We start from the raw sequence: 20961 nt of genomic DNA on the forward strand, positions 1-20961 counted from the left end.
TTAGGATTAAGGGTAGGACATAAGTTTTTATCAGTAGTGGATAGCATGGTGGAGTGGAGGGGTTCCCTGACGTCCTGGCAGGTGAGTTGCTGGGCAGAAGGGAGAGAGGCAAGGCAGCGGCAAGGCTGCTGTGGCCAACAGAGCCAATCCACCGCTTCTGCTGGTGCAACCGCACCACCTGCCCACCATCTCTCCCTTCTCTTTTCTGGTAAGCCGTAGCCAGCAGGTCAAATCGGAATGAATAAATTTGCCTTTTACTTGCTTTTCCATCTCAGAGCTAATGATCATCATATTTATTGTTTTGCACAATTCTCATTATGATCAGTGTCTTGAAGCAGGATGAACAAGAAACCAATAGGTCTGCATTACAGAACAGTTTACCCTGACCACTTACAAATCTTCAAGCAGAATAAAGCCTTCTGTGGGAAGAGTAGAGAAAGGAGAAGGCAAGGATCCAGAGGAAGGCTGAAGCAGTTTCTGTTTTAGATACATTCTTGCTAATTACACACAAACTCTTTCTTTCAGTTCTTCGTATTATAAAAGATCAGAATTTGACACAGAAAACAAGACCCTCATTTATTTTTAATTTGCAGGGACAAGTGCTGTAAATTTTACATATAATTGATGGGCATTCTTCTTTTGATAAAATAATTAGGGTGCACAAGGATTGCCAGGGATTCCAGGAAGTTCAGGACTTGATGGTGCAAAAGGATCTAAAGGTAATGCTGCAATGGTAATACATCTGTGCCTGACAGTTACTGTTCGGATTTCTGTCAATGCATTAGGAAAAATGAATACAGTGGAACCTTGGTTTTCGAGCGTCTCGGAAGCCGAACGATTCGGAACCCGAACGCTGAAAACTCGGAAGTAAATGCCTTGGAAATCGAAAGGGGCACATTTCTCCATTTTCTCAATGGAATTTGCCAACCACCCATTGCACCTTTGGGTGTTGAACGTTTCGGAAGTTGAATGGTCTTCCGGAATGGATTACATTTGACAGCCGGGGTACCACTGTATACAAACAGAAATAATTTCTGGTAACAAAATACTATCATGCTGGCTATATACATTGATTAAAGATTTGATAGATCATGCTGAAGGGGAAAGGCTGGCACCATACTAGTTTTTATATGGCGTTACATGATTTGGAGAGCACAACAAAATGAGTATTATAAAATGTTGTTGCAAACTTTTGGGATGATAAAACAGAACTGAATTAGCTGAACATCACAAAGTGATTGATTCAGAAATAGGAAGATTTGTTTTGTGAACCAGTGCCCCTGCCTAATAAGTAAGCAGGTAAAGCACCTTTCTCTGTTTGTATTGACATTGTCAAGACCAATATCCACATTTGTTCTGCTACTGTAGTTGCACATTTTAGGCTCTTTTTTGTAAGAGTATCATTGACCGTAATCCTGAAACCATTTGACATATATTAAGATGCCTTGAAAGATTCTCTACTGGCAAACAAAGGGGATTAAATTTTTAAAAGAAAGAACTACAGGTTGTTTAAAGGTTTCAGAAGCTACTTATACATGAGATGTTACTTTTGCAGGTAACAGAGGTGACCCAGCTGTCTCTTATGGCCAGCCTGGTAAGAAAGGTCCTGCAGGAGCTCGAGGATTGCCAGGTGATGATTCTTTTGGTCATTTGGTTATCAATGGGCAAGTTATCTAACTAGTGTATATCTTCTTGTGTATTTATATCTTTTCACTAATTTGAGTCAATGCACTTATGGCTTCATGATTCGAAGCAATAATTTAATTCCAATCCATACTTTATGCTACAGACACGTTACTTTATGCTACATACTTTATGCTACAGCCATGCGCTCCCTGCATGTCTCCAGCTGATCACCATGAAGTCAAGGGGCAATATGTCCCTGTAAATGTACAGGAGTGTATGCTGGGCACATGCACTCACATTTATAAATCTGCATCTCCCATCACACTTCAGTGTTCACCATGGCAAATATGAGCATGCATATGAAACTGGGACTATGCTAGTAGCAAGAACAAATATTTGCTATCCTCCAACCTTTTTTTAGATAGATCTCCTCCTTTGTTCATAGAGTGGGGATTGAAAGAAACACTTTCAGCAGCTTTAAATGTGACAAGAGAAGTTTTGAGACGTTTTGGGTCACAACTAGCATCAGCATGTGGCAAATGCTGGGCCCTCACTACTGATACTCTGGGCCAACACTGAGAGAAACCACCATCTTCATTGCCTATGTCTGTCTGCAATGGTATGCTAGAATCCTTAGACATTGTGGAGGAATGAAGATGGCTATGGCTGCAGTCACCCAGTTGAGTACCCTGAGGCAGGAGCTGCTGTTCTTTTCGACACAGCCACTTGTCCTTGTTTCCACTGCCTGCCAATGCCACATGCTAAGCTCATCAGGGGATGGCAATAAGATGGCCAGAGCCATTTCAAACCTCTTGCTAGCCTTGGATATTCAGTTATGCTGCTGTTAAAATTTGGGACTCTTGTTGCCTACCTTCGTGTCAGTCATTGCCTTCATCTGCTCAATCTTTATAAATGCAAAATAGTAGATGTTGTGAGATACTGTAGGTTTTCAGTACAGTTTCATCCACATCAAATGGTGGATGAATGGTGGAGTGAGATGCCTTCACTCCATTACATTCTGCTCTATTCCGCTCATGGAAGGAAGCTGCAGAAGACAATATACTAATGTGTTTCCAAAAAGCTAATACAGTACACTATGCTTGAGCAGTGAAGCATGCCTATGTATGCATGGAATTTGCCATTTAAAAAGTTTCGCTAAAAATATATTACAGTAAGAGTTGCTTTGTTTGTATGCTTTGGTTTAAGGACTTGATGGATTACCAGGGGACCAAGGAATCACAGGTGTTCAAGGGAGACCAGGAAGACAGGGACCCAAAGGACTAACTGGATACTCAGGAACACCTGGCTTCCCAGGTGAGGTGGAAGTGAAAGAAAAATTAACTGGACTTTAAACATAATAAGCTTTTATGGGCCATGGTGACATCAGTAGAAAAGGAAATATCAACATGCAATCAAACCAGAAAATATATGAAAGTCAAGATGGGATTATACCCAAGATCATCCTAATCCCTGTGGGGAAAAGTCCAATATGCTTTCCTAGCTGAACGGAAAGGTCCATACTGTATTTCTTTTAAACAAATCTTGCTGTTTTGTAATTATTTATTTGTTATTTTTACTATATTTTTTACATCAACTCGGGACATACATGAGAGGCAATTAGCAATAATGTCATTTCTAGCAACCAGCATAATCATAAAATATATACTGAATATTATGGAGAAATAGTAAGTATTGTTTAATTATGAGGATTGTGTCTTCAACCCGCAGGTATCCAAGGAGCTGCAGGCATTCCAGGAGCACCAGGTGAACAAGGTAATCCTGGTCTTTTGGGAGCTCCAGGTTTTCAAGGATTACCTGGCAGTCCTGGGAGAAAAGGTAACTATTGTGAAAAACATGTGGCAGTGAATGTAATGATGTGGACTAAAGGTGATAACATGAATTGTATATTACTCTGTTCTGTGAAGGAATACAGGAGTGGAGAAGCGCAAGCCAGGGACCACATACTATCAGCCCCTAAAATGACTATCAGTGGCCTTAAAAAACTGTTGAGTCAGCTTCTCCTCTACCCTCCTTGGGGCTGTTTAAGTTTTCCAAGTGTGCCCTGAGGAAAGGCGGAAACACAGAAGCCTAAGCCAGGGAGCTCATGCCAACAGCTCCTGAAGGGACCATTAAGTCTGCCTCAGAGAACTCTGTTTTATATTTTGTACCCTATTCTTTCTTCCCCAGCATAGATCCTAACAAAGATAACCCCTTGCACTGCCATTAACCTAAAGGGGAAGCTCCCCCTGCTGCTTTTCTTCTCAGGCTAATTGCAGAGCAGGGGGTGTACGCAGTCTTGTCGGAACTGCATCACATTGTCCCTTCCATTCTTTTTCTCCGTCTTGCAATATTTCAAAGGCCTTTCGGGACCACCTGGATTAAATGGCCTGAATGGACTACAGGGTCAAAAGGGCTCGCCAGGATCTCCAGGTAAATAATGAAACTACCATTATAAAATTATAATTTGAAAAAAAATAAATACGAATGGAATTACTAGTAGAGGCTCAATCAAATGGTAAGCCGCCAACTGGCATTAATTTTAACAATAAACGATAGATTTTAAATTTTATGTGAGGTTTGGCTTCAGCTGACACTAGTTAATGCTAGCATAGTGAAAATCAGCCCGGGAGTGTTGTGGAATTTCTATTGAGGGCAACAGCTATGGAGAATTATCCTTTTGCAAACCAAGTTATCTGTAGCATTTCAAACAGACATATGCCTGATAGGACCATACTCAGATATTGGAACCCGAAGCCTAAAAGTATGTGAGAAAGCACACATGCTGTGGTTGCAGATCTTATCCTCCAGCAACAGCCCCCATGCTTCATGGGGTATTGCTCTGAAGTGCTTATTGATATTGAGCAGTCTTTTGGGAGGATAAAGGGGGCTAAGGCTGAAGGGGTAAGCTGAATATCCTGGGCAAGGCACTCCTAAACAGTGCTACCTCTGGTTACAGACACTTCAGGTTACAGACGCTTCAGGTTACAGACTCCGCTAACCCAGAAATAGTACCTCGGGTTAAGAACTGTGCTTCAGGATGAGAACAGAAATCGTGCAGCAGCAGTGGGGCAGCAGCACGAGGTCCCATTAGCTAAAGTGGTACCTCAGGTTAAGAAGTTTCAGGTTAAGAACGGACCTCCAGAATGGACCTCCAGTTCTTAACCCAAGGTACCACTGTATAGTGACTTAGGGGCCAATGGGGCCACAATTTCTTGAATCATTTTTATTGCATGTGTCTTCCAAAGGGCCATGCTCTCTTCCCACTCCCCACCCCACAAATTTATTCTCATTGCAACTCTCTGAGGCAGGTTAGGCTATGAGAGAGCAACTGACTTGCCTCAGTTCCACATGAACAAGCATGGACATTGAGAGTTGGCCAACCTTGGATAGCTTCACCAGGAAAGGAAGTGCTTGGGTGTCTGCTTTTATGCATATGTCTTTTATTCATTATGAAGCTTCATTCTGTGTGCATTTATTATTCCCTTTGTAAGGTTTAAGTGAAATGGGGCCTGCAGGATGCATAGGAGAACCTGGGCCAAAAGGCAATAGAGGAGAACCTGGACTTCCAGGAATTTCCCGCCCGGGTCCCCCTGGAGATGCAGGACTACTCGGTCCCCCTGGTAAGGAGCAGTTTTCTCCATGGGAGGAAAACAGCTAATCTATTACTACCCCATTGAAGAGCAGGATGATGATGTTTGTTTCTTATTTAAAGTCATGAACAACAGCCAATAGGTTTCTGGGGACACTCATGTAAGCAGATTTCACAAATAATTAAAGCAAGGGAAATGCACTATGGCAAACATTTGTGCTATCTTAGATATATATTGTGCTGGAAAGAATGGTTCTGCCACACAAACAAACTATAGAGTCCACACAGAGTAAAATGCCTTTGCAATGAGGTTCCTATTGGTCAATATTCAACATTTTGGTATCTCCCAAAATATAAAATAGCACAATAAACTCTCTTCTTCTTACAGGCAAGCCAGGTGCTTCTGGGTCTGCCGGTCCTATGGGACAGCCTTCTGTAAATATAATTCCTGGGCCTCCAGGTGACCAAGGCCCTGCTGGATTAGATGGTGTTAGAGGTATGACTGGCATAATAAAGCAGTTAAAGTAGAACAAACCCTCCTATGTGCTGGACATGTAGCAGAAATGTTATTTTCCAATTGAGTTTGAGAACAGGAGGGGGTCCTCCTTTTGGAGAAACTAATCAAATAATTAACTTTGCTATGCCTTTATTCTGTAAACCACTTTGAAGGCCTTTGGCATTGAAGTAGACTTTTTTTAAAAAAACAACAACAGCAGCACACAAAGATTATATGTAAACTGTTGGTTGCTCCTAAACCAGATACGAGAAATTGAAGAATCAGGTTGAAGGGCTATAGCTGTTGGGATACTGCCAGGGAGACAAAGTCCATCAAAGTCCACGTCGTCTCCGGACGTCCATTGATCTCCCGTAGACACGCAGTATCAGCAATTAGCGACACGAGCTCCAGAAATAGCTTGCCACATTCCAGAGCTGTGCACGCTCTATCAGCAGATAATGCACAGCTAAAGATGCACTCAGGAGAGCATTATTTACAAGTTTATTTCTGCGTTGATCAGAACAAAGAAAAACATGACTGCCTGCATCAGTGTTCCGGCAGAGAGAGACGAAAGCAAAGACACAACAGAAACATCCTGTGAAAACAGGAAATACACAGACTCTGTGACTCACAAAGCCTGCTCCCTTTTAAGGTGGAACGGAAATATCCTAACATTAGCTACTGTAAGTGGTAAATAATGTTGATTGAAGCTCCCAGGTTCACTCCTCAGGTTCTCCCAAGTAGGACTAGAGTGAAGGACTTTGGAGGGCTATTCTCAGTCAATATAGCCAGTGTGGTGCCGTCCAGATGTGTCCCACAACTCTCATCTTCCTTGATCATTGGCATGCTTTCTGGAGCTGATAGGAGCTGTAGTCCAACAACATTTGGAGGTCACCACATGACCCACCCTACGTGGAGATATTACTGAACTACAAGGACCAGTAGTCATATTCTGTATGGCAACTTCCTGTGTTCTTATGATCCAACCAAAGGATACTGAATACTGTTCTGCTTTCCTGTCCAAAGACCACAATCCCCACCTCCCAATTGTTAAGGAGACATGTGCACAAGCCTGCTTCAGCCCCCTATCCTTGCTTGGTATGTTTATTCCAACAATGCTTAATTTTCATTCCAGGTCTCCCTGGCAAACCTGGTCCTCCAGGGAAGACTATTCTCATTAAAGGAGACCCAGGTGACTGTGGGGCTTTGGGGGCACCTGGGGCTCCTGGTCCTCCTGGCAAACCTGGACCTAAAGGTATCTCGGGAAATCAAGGAAGAGAAGGCTCAAAAGGTATGGCTTGAGATAATGGGTTTAGCATATAGCAGATCCAATAACAGAACTTTCTTAATTCATCCGAATTCTCATTGTTAAGGTCCAACGGGAAATCCTGGCCCACAGGGACCTCCTGGCGCCCCTGGAGAGCCTGGAGATCAAGGTTTGCGAGGATCAACTGGTCGTATGGGTCCCAAAGGTAATACCTAACATTTTTTATACCTTGCTATATGCAGTGGCCATTCTGAATCGACATTTGGTTATGTTTGCAGCAGTCTTGCAATGCTCTACCCAGCCACACAGCTAGTGAGAGGGGGGGGGCATTGCAGTAGATTTTCTTAGTTGCAACCCACACATAAAGCAAATATCCTATGCCAGAAGAATGGAGCAGATCCACACTGCACATAGGATTAGGCAACTAATACAGTGCATCCCGGGACGCGGGTGGCACTGTGGGTTAAACCACAGAGCCTAGGACTTGCCGATCAGAAGGTTGGCGGTTCGAATCCCTGCAATGGGGTGAGCTCCTGTTGCTTGGTCCCTGCTCCTGCCAACCTAGCAGTTCGAAAGCACCTCAAAGTGCAAGTAGATAAATAGGTACTGCTCCGGCGGGAAGGTAAATGGCCTTTCCGTGCGCTGCTCTGGTTCTCCAGAAGCTACGTAGTCATGCTGGCCACATGACCCGGAAGCTGTACGCCGGCTCCCTTGGCCAATAAAGCGAGATGAGCGCCACAACCCCAGAGTCGGCCACGACTGGACCTAATGGTCAGTGGTCCCTTTACCTTTACAGTGCATCCCAAGTCCTGCCTCCTGCTTTCTAAACCCGTCTCTGCTTATACATATGACTGCTATAACACATCTGGAAGAGGAGAATTTACCAGTAGCACTGAAGTTCTACTCTGTCCTTTCATAGCAACGTGGGTCACATTGTTCAATTGGCTGAGTACTGGTTCAGCAACACATTCTGTGATGTAGCAGGTCTGTGGGTTAAATGCTATGCATACTTAGCATGCAATACATGAGGCCTTCACTCACCTGTTCAAATGCTAATTTAAGTGACAAATATACACAGCTTATTTTTTAAAATTAAGATTAAGGACATATTGTATACGAAAGTAAAGGAATGCCTGAAAAGGATGCTGGAGAATAATACAGTAATAATACTTATAACTGTAATAATACTTACTGAATTGTAAGCTATTAACATTTGTTTGTTTTTCATTTACTTACGTATTAATTTCTAGTAAAGGCATAGGTATTTAATGGTACTGAATGACAGGCCTTTTCTTGAAATAGTTTTTAGCCCAGCAGTGTTGCAATCAAGCTGAAAGGAAGATTGCAAAGTCAGAGGACAGTGAAAACGAAGGTTCATGGCAGTCTATAGAAAAGTTCCTGGATGGCATTTTCCACCATTGGGACGGTGCTTCCTACAGGGCTCAAAGGGCGGAGCACGGGACTTCTTTTGGGAGGAATCATCTCCCACCTCCCAGAGCAGCTCTGTCTGAATCGATAGGCAAGAGCGTTGGTCAGGCTCCTACAGTCTTTTACTTCACTGTTTCCTCTTTTCTCCCCTTGATCTCCACATTTTGGAGCATTGGGTGGGCTAGTTAGGGACCCTTTGGGTTTTTACTAGCTGGGGACGAGGATGACACAGCCTAGTTCCTGCTAAAAAGTCTTAAGGAAGCTGATCCAGGTGCTTTTGGGACAAGTTCAGTGGCATCACTGCAGTGAGGGAAAACAAGCTGCTTCACACCACCTTTGGAGGAGGAGATGGATAGCCTTCGATACCCATTTCCTTATCCTTCAGGGAGGCAGTTATCCTTTTTTTATTATGTAGACATTAATTTTCATGTAGACATTAATTTTTGAAGTCATTCACTCACTGTAGACAGATGCTCCCATGTCTTGTCACAATCATGTTGGGGAAAATGATAATGCCATGTGCAAGCTATCACTGTTCTAATTGCATTCTTGTTCTAAACCATCTGCACGGTGCTGGTCTCCCTCCTGCATGTGAAATGGCTGTCACAAATTCTTGGCATTCAATCCACCAGGTTGCAGAGGTAAGCTTAGAGAAGGATGAGTGCTTTGGTGTGTGTTCAAGTGAAAAAGTTTCTCTGAGTGTCAATTTATTTTTCTTCATGCTAAGATCTTAGTCTTTTAGTTCAAATTGCTAATAACTGATCTGATCCACATCTTCTGAACTAATGTGCAGATTGGAAGGTAGCTATCCTTCAGATTTAGCACTTTTGTGGTCTAATTCTCAGCTCAAAAAAATATCAAAATGTGTTCTAACATGTACCGTATTTTTCACCCTATAGGACACACTTTCCCCCCTCCAAAAATGAAGGGGAAATCTGTGTGCATCCTATGGGGCGAATACAGGCTTTCGCTGAAGCTTGGAGAGCGAGAGGGTTCGGTGCGCACCGACCCCTCTCGCTCTCCAGGCTTCAGGAAGCTATCAGCAAGCCTGGGGAGCCCGCAGGAGTTCCCGCAGGGCTCCCCAGGCTGCGAATAGCAGCTTACCGCCCGGCCGCAGGGCGCCCTGAAGCAGAGTGCCCCGCACGCCGGGCAGACATCGGCCAGCCCCACAAGCTCGGGGGAGAGCGGGGAGGCAGAGCGCCGCCATACCACTGTACCCAGACCTCGTTTGGTTTCCCCGACCTGGTTTTGGGGGGGAAATAAAGGGGGGGGGAATTTCCTTTATTTCTCCGCCAAAAAACTAGGTGCGTCCTATGGGACGAAAAATACTGTATATATTAGATAATAATGTGCTTAGAAATACTCATTTAGGAAAGAAAATACTTCAAAAATTATTTGTAAAACATATTTAAATGCAAATTTTCATGCAAAATAAAAATAGATGCCGAAATGGAATGTATTTTTAAGTGAACATCAGCCCTCTAAACATGTGATTTACTCTGCACCTCAGTGCCAAAAAAGTCATGACCCTCTATTGCTTCTCTGAAAACTCCCATGGCTCCATACTGCTGCAGTGGAGCTCACAGACCAGTACTGGAAAATATACTGAATTTCCTGGGCAGCAAGATGGTGTTTTTAGAAGCCAGAGTGAAATTCTGTATTACAATCCTTTACAGTGTTCCCTATCATCTATGTCCTGTGATATTTGAGTCCTTACATATTTTTTACTTTTCCTAACACTGGAGGAAAATGTGTGCAAATCACTAGCATTGGAATGTATCGTTCCTTTTTTAAAATTAAAAAATAAAGTGAATAAACATTTGCTTTTCCCCAAGTGAGACCCTCCTCTTGTAACAAAGTCATTCTCCAATAAAGTCTGTATAACGCAAATGCTACTGCTGCAGCAAAAGCATAGTGTTAGTGGAAAGCCAATCACATTATACACTTGATCTCTCCCTCCTATTTATTTATTTGTGTTAGGTCACTTATGCACTTGAACCTGTAGCAATAACATAAAGGGTGGTTTCTCAAACGCTTGGCACATACTGAATTACCTTGGGAGTTTATATAAATTCTCTGCCTACCAACCTTGTTTCTGGGTCCAACCTTTCTATTTAACAGTACAATCCCTTACATGCCTGCTCAGAAACAAGTTCCATTGGATTCAGTGGGACTCAATTCCAGGTAAGTGTGTATATGATTATGACCTAACTCCTGTTTTAAAGTCCTTTCATGTTTCAGGTGACCCAGGAGAACCTGGAAGTGTTGATTATTCCTCATGTCCCAAGATTCCAGGGCCTCCTGGTGTATTGGGCCCAAGAGGATCACCAGGTGTCATGGGATTAAGAGGGCCAGCAGGCTTCCCTGGCCCCCCAGGCAAGTAATTCTGTGTGTCTGCAATGTTTGTGGTAGGGAAGAGACAGAATCACCACGAACCCTTTCATGTATCATCCTTTCAGCTCACCTATCCCAGTGAAGTCTACACAACTCCATGTTGGCTTCAGTTTGGGTTGCATTCATGAAGAACATCAACCTCCTCCGTTACATTTCCTATTCATTCTATTATTTAAGCACATATTTTTATCTGATGCCAGTCGGATAGCTTTACAAAAGAGACCACAACTTATCATAGCACTTTAAGAACATAAGAGCCCTGCTGAATCAATCTAAAGTCTCCCCTTTAAAACCCCTCCAAGTTGGTGATCATCACTACATTTGGGGATAGTGAGTTCCGTAGTTTAACGGTGCACTGTGTAAAGATTTCAATAGGTTGTAGCAGAACAAACAAATAGTGGCAGCTCCTCCTCACAGCCACAAGTTCCCCATCCCTGTTTTAAACTAGTACTTTCTTCTGACACCGTGACATGGCTTGGACAGGAAGCTCAACTCATCCCCAAATCCCTCCACTTCATCTGATTTCCTCAACTATGGCAGCTGGATCCATAGTTTTTATTATTTATTACTTATACCCCGCCCATACTCTGGCCAAGAATTCTAGAGCATGGAGTGTGAAATATATTTTAAGGTTTTTTTAAAAAATAAAATGAAAGGACTGTTTCGATTAATTTCAAGAAAGACGAAACTATTACTACTTCAGAGAAAACAAACATACCTGTTTAATGTTAGATTTGTAATCTATTAATACAATAACTAATTATAGTTGCATTTAGACATGAATGCACTGTATTATATTTCAGGAGAGAAAGGAGAAGACGGGTTATTGGGTCAACAGGGTCAAGATGGCTTGCCTGGGCCACCAGGACCCCCTGGTGATGAAGGTAACATAGGAGAAAAAGGATACACAGGACTACAAGGTAAGTATTCTGCCACAAGCAGTCATTTGCCATACTTCTGGGGAAAGTACTAGCTTTGCAAATGATTTCTCTTACTTTTTGCCTTGGTTGTAATGGCTCTTAGCCAAAACTGTTAATAGAACCTGCATTCAGCTGCTCAGTTGCTATTGTATCACATCAAAGAATCCAACAGCCAAGTTGTATGTTATGCTAAATGTGTAGCATGTAGCTTTTATTTTCATCCCCCCTCTTTAATTACTTACAGGCACCGAGGTGGTTATGAACAGAGCACAGGATAGGAGGTTTCGTTCATCCATGCCCCAGCCGCAATCGCAACAAGAATTGCTCCACCCAGTGCAGCAGCAAGCCTTAGAAAAAGTTTCTATTGGCACCAGTGGGAATTCTTTCTAAGGCTCATAGTTTGTGGGGGACAGCATTTTCGCTGCATTTGTGGTTAGGTAGGGGAGAGATAAGCTGCCTTTCCCTGTGTGTTGCATTTTCAGAAAGAACTGCCTTCTCACAACACAACTGTAATGTGACTTAAAGATTTTGTTGGCTCCAACCTCTGAGGATTGGTTTTAAATTCAAAACCTGAGGCCCTGGGATCTTGCATGCTTCAATCAAGTCTGTTCTGAAGAATAGAAAAGCATCTCTTTAATGTGTCCCACCTTTAAATGGAATATTCTCTACCTTTTCTCTGCAAGGTTTTCCAGGTGAAATTGGAATGCCAGGTCCACCAGGGCCTGACACAAGAGTTGCTGGTGGGTTCCTGATTGTTGTTCATAGTCAATCAGATCAAGTCCCACTGTGCCCAGAGGGAATGCCAAGGTTGTGGACTGGATATAGCCTGCTGTATCTTGAAGGGCAGGAGAAGGCCCATAATCAAGATCTTGGTGAGGACTGCAATATCACTCCTTAAAGAAAGAAAATGCAGTGGTTCTCTGCATTTTACATTGCAAATGGTTGCATATAACATTAAAATCTGGGGTGGTAGGTATGTATCTTTTTGGTGCCAATATTGGAATTGGCCAACCTTTCATTGTCGTATGTGCTATCTATAAAGCATGCTTAGAAACTGATGTGACCAGCTAGGGCCTTTCCTCAAGAGCCTTAGCGTAAGAGTGTCAACCTATGCTATTCGACCTGCGCTTCCCTGCAGAGGCTCTTCTTTCCCGTTCAAACCTTCATTATTTCTGCTGGATGCAAAACTCATCCTTGTTGTCTGTGGTGAACCTGGGAGGTTTAATTTTTGGTCTATTTGCAACAGATATTTATATGCTTGAGCACACCTGCAAGTTACTATATATTTATTTGCTAGTTTTAAGCATTACTTTAACAATGGAATGGACCAGGACATTAAAATCACGGTACTACATCAGCAGAAAAGACATTTGTTTTAAAACAAGCAAGTTCTGAAGTGAACTGGGCATTCAATCCCAAGGTGCTACAAGTTGAATTTTAGGAATTAAGCACAGTAGCAAATTTGCAGTCTTTTAATAATAGCTTTAGTACTCTGTTTCAGACAAAGGTATTTTCTGGCAATATCTAGAGGTGCCAGGGATTTGAATCTGGGACATTTTATGTTTAGAGTATGGTACTCTCACTCACCTTTTCCAATTTTGAAGGTAGTGAATTACATTTTAATTTATATTCTAACATTCCCAGAGGTTAGAGGATTGCATAACTTAAACAAGTGAAGTGGAAACTCTCGACTGCACAACACACGCACCCCCACACCATGAGAACATGTGTTCTCTGTACCTAGCTTTCCTTGATTGCTGTTGAAATTTCCAGACACCTCCAGATACTGTAAACCCACCTAAAGCCCTTATGCATCAATAGTTTTCCTGGCTGCGTAGTGCTGATGTGGAATAAGGCTCAAGACTAACTTAAACTGTTCTTTAATAAGAACTTCAAGTGTTTTGGATTGGTAATTATATGTGTGCATGTCCCCCACCATCTATTCTAGGTCTCGCTGGATCTTGTCTCCCTGTGTTCAGCACCATGCCCTTTGCCTATTGCAATATCCATCAGGTCTGCTACTATGCAAGTCGAAATGATAAATCTTACTGGCTGTCAAGCGCAGCTCCTTTGCCCATGATGCCCCTCTCTGAAGAAGAAATACAACCTTACATTAGCAGATGTGCTGTCTGTGAGGCTCCTGCCCAAGCTGTTGCAGTTCATAGTCAAGATCAATCCATTCCTCCCTGTCCATCAAACTGGGGAAGCCTATGGATAGGCTACTCATTTTTAATGGTAAGATTGAATATTACTTGGCTCTTCTATGGAACTATTTGGATCTAACCATGCTAGCTAATCACTGAAACTGAGCCTGTAAATTGAATAAAATGTATGAATGAATGAGAACACACTTACCTGGGAGAAGGTTCAGCTGAACTTAGTGGGACAGTCTTCTGAGTAAACATGCATAGGATTGAGCTGTCAGCAAGATCTGCAAAATGCTCAACTGATTTGTCATTTGCTAATTGACTGTAGACGTTTCACTCCTTCAGTTTGCCATCTTGGTTCCTTATCTTGTCTCTATTTGTTTTACTGTATTTATCAGTTGCCCAATAACTTTCTCTGGGCAATGCACAGCACATTATAAAAACAAGAGAACTATAAAATGCAAACCAAAGTTCTAATGAGCAGAATTAAACTAAAATTGAGATAAAGTTGAAACCATGCCAACAGCTAATAACCACTGCAACTTAAGAGATAAATGGATCTGATTTTAAATGTTTGTATGGCCTTCATCTGCTGCTAAAATGACATAGTCTGTGCCTCCAAGCAAGGGGCTGCTGCTGAGACCTTTTCTCTTGCAGACACTTCCCTTATTTCAGCTTGCAGAGGCATAAAAAATTGGCATCAGATTATTAACTTTTTACTGGCTTTATTGTATTGTTTTATGTTTGGTGTTATAAAATTTAGCCATTCAGTAGAATTACTCCTGGAGGCTGAGACTGGCAGATCAATGAGCTCAGGAGTTTAGGTGTGCTGATCAAGTGTCCGCACTAGGTCTGGCATCACTGGGAACCACTTTGATATTTTTAATGATATTTTTAATGCAAATATTTTTATAAATACAGCAAACTGTGGGCACAGGTAATTGTGTATGGGAAGAAGATGCAAGTTCTTCTGGTACTGTGTTCTTGAGCTATGAAGAATTCCAAAGATCAAACACAAGACTTTGAATTGAGTCCAGAGTATCCTGCCAACCGACAGTTAGCTCCAAGTTCTAATTAAATGAAGATTGGTTTTGACATAAACCATAGGCCAAAATCAATTCTCTTTATCACCATTCACACCCCAAAATGAAAACTGCAGAAGCTATCGCAAAATTCATTTTGCCTTATGAGAAATGCCAACTCTGTTGGTCAGTACTACGATTTAAAAGAGATTTAGTTGTAAGAAAGTTATCTTGTGTTCACTACGCAGTCTTATCCAAATGAGTCTCCCTGAGCTCAGTGAGATTGGCTACTGAGTAAAACTGTACAGGGTGAGATAACTTGCACCTCTTTTGCCTGTTTCTTTCAGCACACTGGATCTGGTGACCAGGGAGGTGGACAGTCTCTCATGTCAACTGGAAGCTGCCTTGAGGACTTCAGATCAGCACCCTTCATTGAATGCCAGGGGCAGCGAGGGACATGCCAATTTTTTACCAATGAATACAGCTTCTGGTTAAGTACTGTAAACCCAGAGATGCAGTTTACTTCAGTCCCTCGCTCAGAGACTCTCAAAGATGAGCAAGAACAACGACGCAATGTAGGTAGATGCCAGGTCTGCATGAAATATGGCTAAAAGAAACCCGACCGTTTACCAAAGTGAAAGGGGATGCCGTCAGTTGCATGTGGTGCTAATCTTATGTGAAACTGTGCACTTCCGTTCAAGCCTTTGGCCACATCTGCAGAAGTTTAAGCCAGTCAAACCATGGAACTGTAGTTCTTCCTCAAGTCCCACTCCCTGTGCAGCGACACTTTAAGAGGCATTGTAGCTGTGCTAGCTAGAAATGTATGGAAAGCTTCATGTCCTTTATGAGCCCCAAAGCATAAGCCCACTTGCAAAGGCCAGCAGGATGGGAGGGCCAGTGTGGGGTAATGGCTAAGAGTGCTGGACTAGGACCTGGGAGAACAGGGTTCAAATCCATACTCAGCCATGAACCTCAACTTATTGATCTTAGGCCAGTCACTGGCTCTCAGCCTATCCTACCACACAGAGCATTGTGAGGATAAAAGGGGAAGGGGAAGAATGACATGCACCCACTAGAACTCACTGGAGGAAAGATGGGGTGTAAATGTAGGAAAACATAAATAAAAAACAAACAAACCATCTCCTGACTTATTTTTTGCTGCCATAGGGAATAGATCATCTATCACCCTCATCCATCTTTTTTTCCTGGAGCTTTTTACCCTTTATTTTTCCCTCTTGTCTCCTTAAACTACAAGCCTGCAGGCAAGTCCAGTCTTATGTTTTTAATATTGTTTATACAACACCTTGATGATTGAGACACTTTATTAGTTGTAAACTATTTTTATTAGGTCTGACCTAGCAGTGTCACTGATGCAATTCATGTAAGCATGAAAAGCCAGTACGCTTAAGCAAATTTCTGCCAGGAGGTTGTGACACTGCCACAGAGCCAAGTCATACGTACTGTATTTTTCTGTGTATAAGACTATATTTTTTCCTAAATTTTTGAAGTTTAAAATAAGGGGTCGTCTTATACACGGATAGTGCATGGTGCACTTTCTTAATTTTGGGTAAAAAAAACTAGGGGTCGTCTTATACATGGGGGCGTCTTATACACAGAAAAATACGATACTTTCCCCATGTGGTTGCATCCTCAGGGATCACAATTTGAATGCTTGTAAATGAGCACAAAGAATAAGAATACATATGAAACATTTTCTCATATGGTGTTATCTCCATTTTTACAAGTCGTGTGTGCATCATTTTCACTTGAGGAGTCTAATTAAATTATACTAACCCTACAGACAAGTCACACTTTTACACATCTTTATAACACAGAGCTGGTCTGTCAATGGGCCTGATACCTGAAGCCAGCTCCCTGTAGAGCATGTCCTTGGGGATCCTGCCATTCTGTGGACATGACCAAGACAGTGTAGGTGTCGCTTAGACAGGAGTGTGTCCCTGTTAGGAATGTGGGCTTGGAAGAGCACATTGGTGAAGGCAAGAAGGGCTAACATGGCTTAAAACCAAGCATTTTGGCCTGGACTGATAAGTGAACAGATTCTAAGCAACCACATATTTTGTGCTCTAACCAAGCACTGCTATGATTCTTATAGCACTATCCTATGCATGGCTATTCAGAAGTAAGTTCCTCTAAGTTCAACAGGACTTATTCTTAGGTAGATGTACATAGGAAATAACTCGTAATGCAGTTACTTCTTGTAATGTAGAATACTTTCATAACCAAGCTTCATCAAGAACAGATTTCCCTATTCCCCCTCAAGTTCCAACTGGGAAGCAAGGTAAAGTGGACACTTACTGAACACTGTGCAATCCTTGGTTACAAGAGGCAACTGGCTTACCAGTGCCTGCTTTGCTGTTCTGATTTCCCACCCTTGGAGGAAACTATCTAAAGAACCCTCCTCTTAAGGTAGCTAATGAATGGGTGGACAGCAGCCCTTTGGAGAAGAGCTTGTTTAACTGGGTTTTTATATTACTATACACAGGCGGGTCACTGAGAAGCCAGTCTGAGTATCTTTATGTTTTCATTTATTTTGAGTTATTTATATCATTTTATATTTTTTTCTGCTGCACTGTTATTACAGCCATTCATCAACAGTCCATCCTTCACATCCTCTTCAAGGGACATGCCACAGAGTACATAAGAAGTATCTAGGGACGCATGCATGCAGCCCTTTTAAAAAGCAAAATTCCCCTCAATCAGCTGTTTGGCAAGAAAGGATGAGCAATAGGGGAAATAGAATACAGCCTCTAATCCCCCGTAAACAGTGCTGAAAATCTGACCTAAACTACAATATGATCTTCAGGTCACCAGATCCACCACACAATGGGCATAGTTGGTCTTTGGCCTGATATTTATCGACAAGAAAAAGAAAACAAAGGTGCTAAAAATAGCTTTCATGCATGAAAAACATTAAAATACAGACAACAGGAAAAATACCACCTTGCCTGCTTGGAATGTTAATTCAACAAACAGGCTAGGTCAAACCCACCTGAGGTGTTAACCAGATCTCTTGCTCAGCCTATACGCAAGCATTCACAGAAGTATCATATTGCAGATGAGTGCATGTCACAGAAGCTACAGCAACGGGCATGATCACTTAAAAAATATTACTGTCTTGCTTACTTGGCAGAACTAGCAAGAACCAACAAATGCGAAGATAAATGAATATTATAGTGGGTGAATTCCAACTAACCTTGTGGCTGGAACCCTGCCTCTTTGCACCCTCCCCACTGCTCTGCAGTGTTGGGCGAATCTCTAGAGCATATTGAGGGGGTGTGTAGGGAGGAGTTCTGTCGCACAACAGGAAATCCTGCAGGAAATGCATTATTTGGATACCGCCTATAATATTTGCACATATGGTAGGTAAAAAGTAAAAGTGATTTGCAGCTTAAAGTACAGACTATAAGACAGCAATATGGCTAGTGGTTACATATTAACACAGGCTACCTCAACCTATACTGCCTGGACCATAAATTTAAGCATTTCCTGAAGCAGAAATAAGAGGCAGACAGAGCAACTGTTCTATGTGGAGTAAAGGCACGGACTATGAAACCTGACAAAATAGCAGTGGAGACATATACCCAAGGGCAGGGGTGGGGAGGGACTTGAATGCAAATGACATGGGGCTGGACTAATTTGGGGCTGGGTTGTGGTGCTGGGAGATAACAAGACCAGGGAAATAGGAAAGAGAGAGCAAGCAGAAGCAAGGCACTAATAATTGCCTACCTCAAGAAGGGGCAATAAAGGTAAAAGGTTTCCTTGATTCCACTGTAACCTGCTGGGGCACAGTATTGACTGAGACCAGAATTTCTAACAGTGGTTCAAAAAGGGTGTAGAATGGTCTGCTCAAATGCCAAGAGGCACCAGGTAAGATGAGTGAACAACAGACAACAATGGGTTGGCCTTTGAGGCAAGCCAGACTCCCATCCTAAGTTCCTTCCAAGTTGCTTGATAAAGTTTTAAAAATAGAAAAAGCTTGTTTTAGAGATAAAACTGGCCTGTGCTTCCTGCAACAGTCATGACTTAATGTTTCTTCTACATGAAACAGTTTGGGATAATAGTTTTCAGCTCCACATGAACAGTTAGCTGAATGTTCACCTATAAACAGACCTCGTTAAGTGTGTTTCCCTAAAATAAAACCAAGAGTCAAACAGGAAGCGGGGGGGAATCCTCACTCCCAGTCTGCAAAGTGTTACAGATAAAAGCACTTTAAAGAGGCCGAAGGCTTAACAAGTAGCATAAGAAAGAAAAAACTACAACTGTTGTTTTGTTTTCATGCAAAATAAAGTGAGCATGGATGTTTGTGCATTCCAAGCTACTCATGCTTTGACAATTTATTCTGGCTTTATATGCCAATTTGCAGTGCTGTCATGACAAATGTGTTGTTGCCATGGTAACTTCCACAGTCAGTGCTTAGGCTGTCACTGAAATACTATCCTCCACTTTAAATGAACAGCAATATTTCACGGCACATTTTTAAAAATACTGTTTTTACACAGAGAATGGAGCCATCCGCAGGGAACATTCCTTCCTATGTTTTCCCTGTGGTGTCTGTTTCTTCCCTCTAAATTGATTGGAATTCTATTCTCCCTTGAGGTTCAAGGGGATATATATTTGTTGTTGTTTTCAACAGACTTCTCTTCGGTGTTCTAGAGAGTACACAGACCACAGGTAACTAAAAGAAACCATAGAGAAATGTCCAAGTATTGGTTTTGGTCTATATTTCAAGCACATCACAGATGTGTCCCAATCACAAAATCAGATATACCGGTACATACACTGTAGGCCCAAATTTGTTGAACAAACACTAACTACAGTGGTGCCCCGCAAGACGAATGCCTCGCAAGACGGAAAACCCGCTAGACGAAAGGGTTTTCCGTTTTGGAGGTGCTTCGCAGGATGAATTTCTCTATGGGCTTGCTTTGCAAGACGAAAATGTCTTGCGATTCCTGGGGTGTTTTTTTTCGCTCCCCACCCCCTTTTTCTAAGGCACTAAGCTGCTAATAGCCTTTTAGCAGCTAATCCGCTAATCCCTTAAGCCTTTAATAGCCGCTAAACCGCTAATAGCGCTAATCCGCTAATGGGCTTGCTTCGCAAGACGAAAAAACCGCTAGACAAAGAGACTCACGGAACGGATTCTTTTCGTCTTGCGAGGCACCACTGCAATCCCAAAATCCTATGCTCCCAGAAGTTCATAGTACTGTTGGAATAGTATATATGGGATGTTGGTGTTACTGCCTGCCATTGCTAAACATAGGCTGTCATTCATACATGCCTTGCAGGCTGCTTCAGAAACCCTCAGAACGAGATGCAAGCAGCAAAGCCTCTGAAGTAGCTTTCAAGGCATGCAGTTACCTCAGTGAAGGCTGAAGCAAGTTTCAAACACTTCCACTTTTGCAATTTATCAGATTCAAGCCAGAATACAAGCTTATGGATGCTAACGGATCCAAATATCTTTTTCAAGCTGAGGATCCTAGGCAGTTGCAACGAGAAACAAAGCCTCACCTTGAAACCCTGTACAGAAAGCTGTCCATCCGGGTTGATCCATGAAAGGTATTTCTCTGTTTAGGAATCTTCCAGGCAGCCCACAAAAATCAGCCACACTGCTGAGAGGGACAACCGTTCTTCACACAACCAACCTTTGCTCAAACTAAATTGTTTGAGATAAAATACACGGGAGCACTCAAACTGGAGTGCAAGAACAATAACTGACCGGATGTCATGCAGACACTCTGGCCTTCTCTAGTGACAGGTCCAGTGCAAATTGGGGAGAAAAGGAGATGTTATGGATACCCAAGAGGCATCAGAGTGACAAAGGGAAGATCACCCAAACCAAATTCTTATTCTTACCAGCAGGGGTGGTCATGCTTGGGTCTTGACTGTCTCACTGACCCAAAGGCTCACTAAGGGACTGATACTGCTGATAGGGCCTCCTTGGCACATCTTTCAGGTGTGTGAGAGATGAAGAGCAATATCACTGATGTGATGTCTGAAGTCAAAGACAGGCAGCAGGATACACTGTCTCCTGGCTCTCACCTTGGTACCAACCTG

The 20961-nt window shown here is 42.5% G+C and overlaps 1 protein-coding gene across 7 annotated transcripts in view; it reads left to right on the forward strand.

The window, feature by feature from the left end:
- The window catches only part of COL4A4 (collagen type IV alpha 4 chain), a 72573-nt gene extending 53330 nt beyond the window's left edge, over positions 1–19243 (forward strand). For 6 of the 7 annotated variants that reach the window (XM_083442562.1, XM_083442557.1, XM_083442558.1 and 3 more), the window contains 14 exons: positions 656–719; positions 1556–1630; positions 2833–2940; positions 3355–3462; positions 3985–4056; positions 5118–5246; positions 5604–5711; positions 6847–7002; positions 7085–7183; positions 10648–10782; positions 11604–11720; positions 12404–12592; positions 13669–13955; positions 15237–19243. In XM_083442562.1, coding sequence (XP_083298688.1) covers positions 656–719; positions 1556–1630; positions 2833–2940; positions 3355–3462; positions 3985–4056; positions 5118–5246; positions 5604–5711; positions 6847–7002; positions 7085–7183; positions 10648–10782; positions 11604–11720; positions 12404–12592; positions 13669–13955; positions 15237–15500 — 1911 coding nt within the window. In that variant the 3' untranslated portion in view covers positions 15501–19243. Of the gene's footprint in view, positions 1–655; positions 720–1555; positions 1631–2832; positions 2941–3354; positions 3463–3984; positions 4057–5117; positions 5247–5603; positions 5712–6846; positions 7003–7084; positions 9048–10647; positions 10783–11603; positions 11721–12403; positions 12593–13668; positions 13956–15236 lie in introns of all 7 variants that reach the window. The other variant, XR_014511854.1, reaches the window with a different exon arrangement.
- The last annotated feature ends 1718 nt before the right edge of the window (positions 19244–20961 follow it).

The sequence above is a fragment of the Podarcis tiliguerta genome (assembly GCF_965153285.1).
Source record: "Podarcis tiliguerta genome assembly, chromosome: 5".
NCBI lineage: Eukaryota > Metazoa > Chordata > Lepidosauria > Squamata > Lacertidae > Podarcis > Podarcis tiliguerta.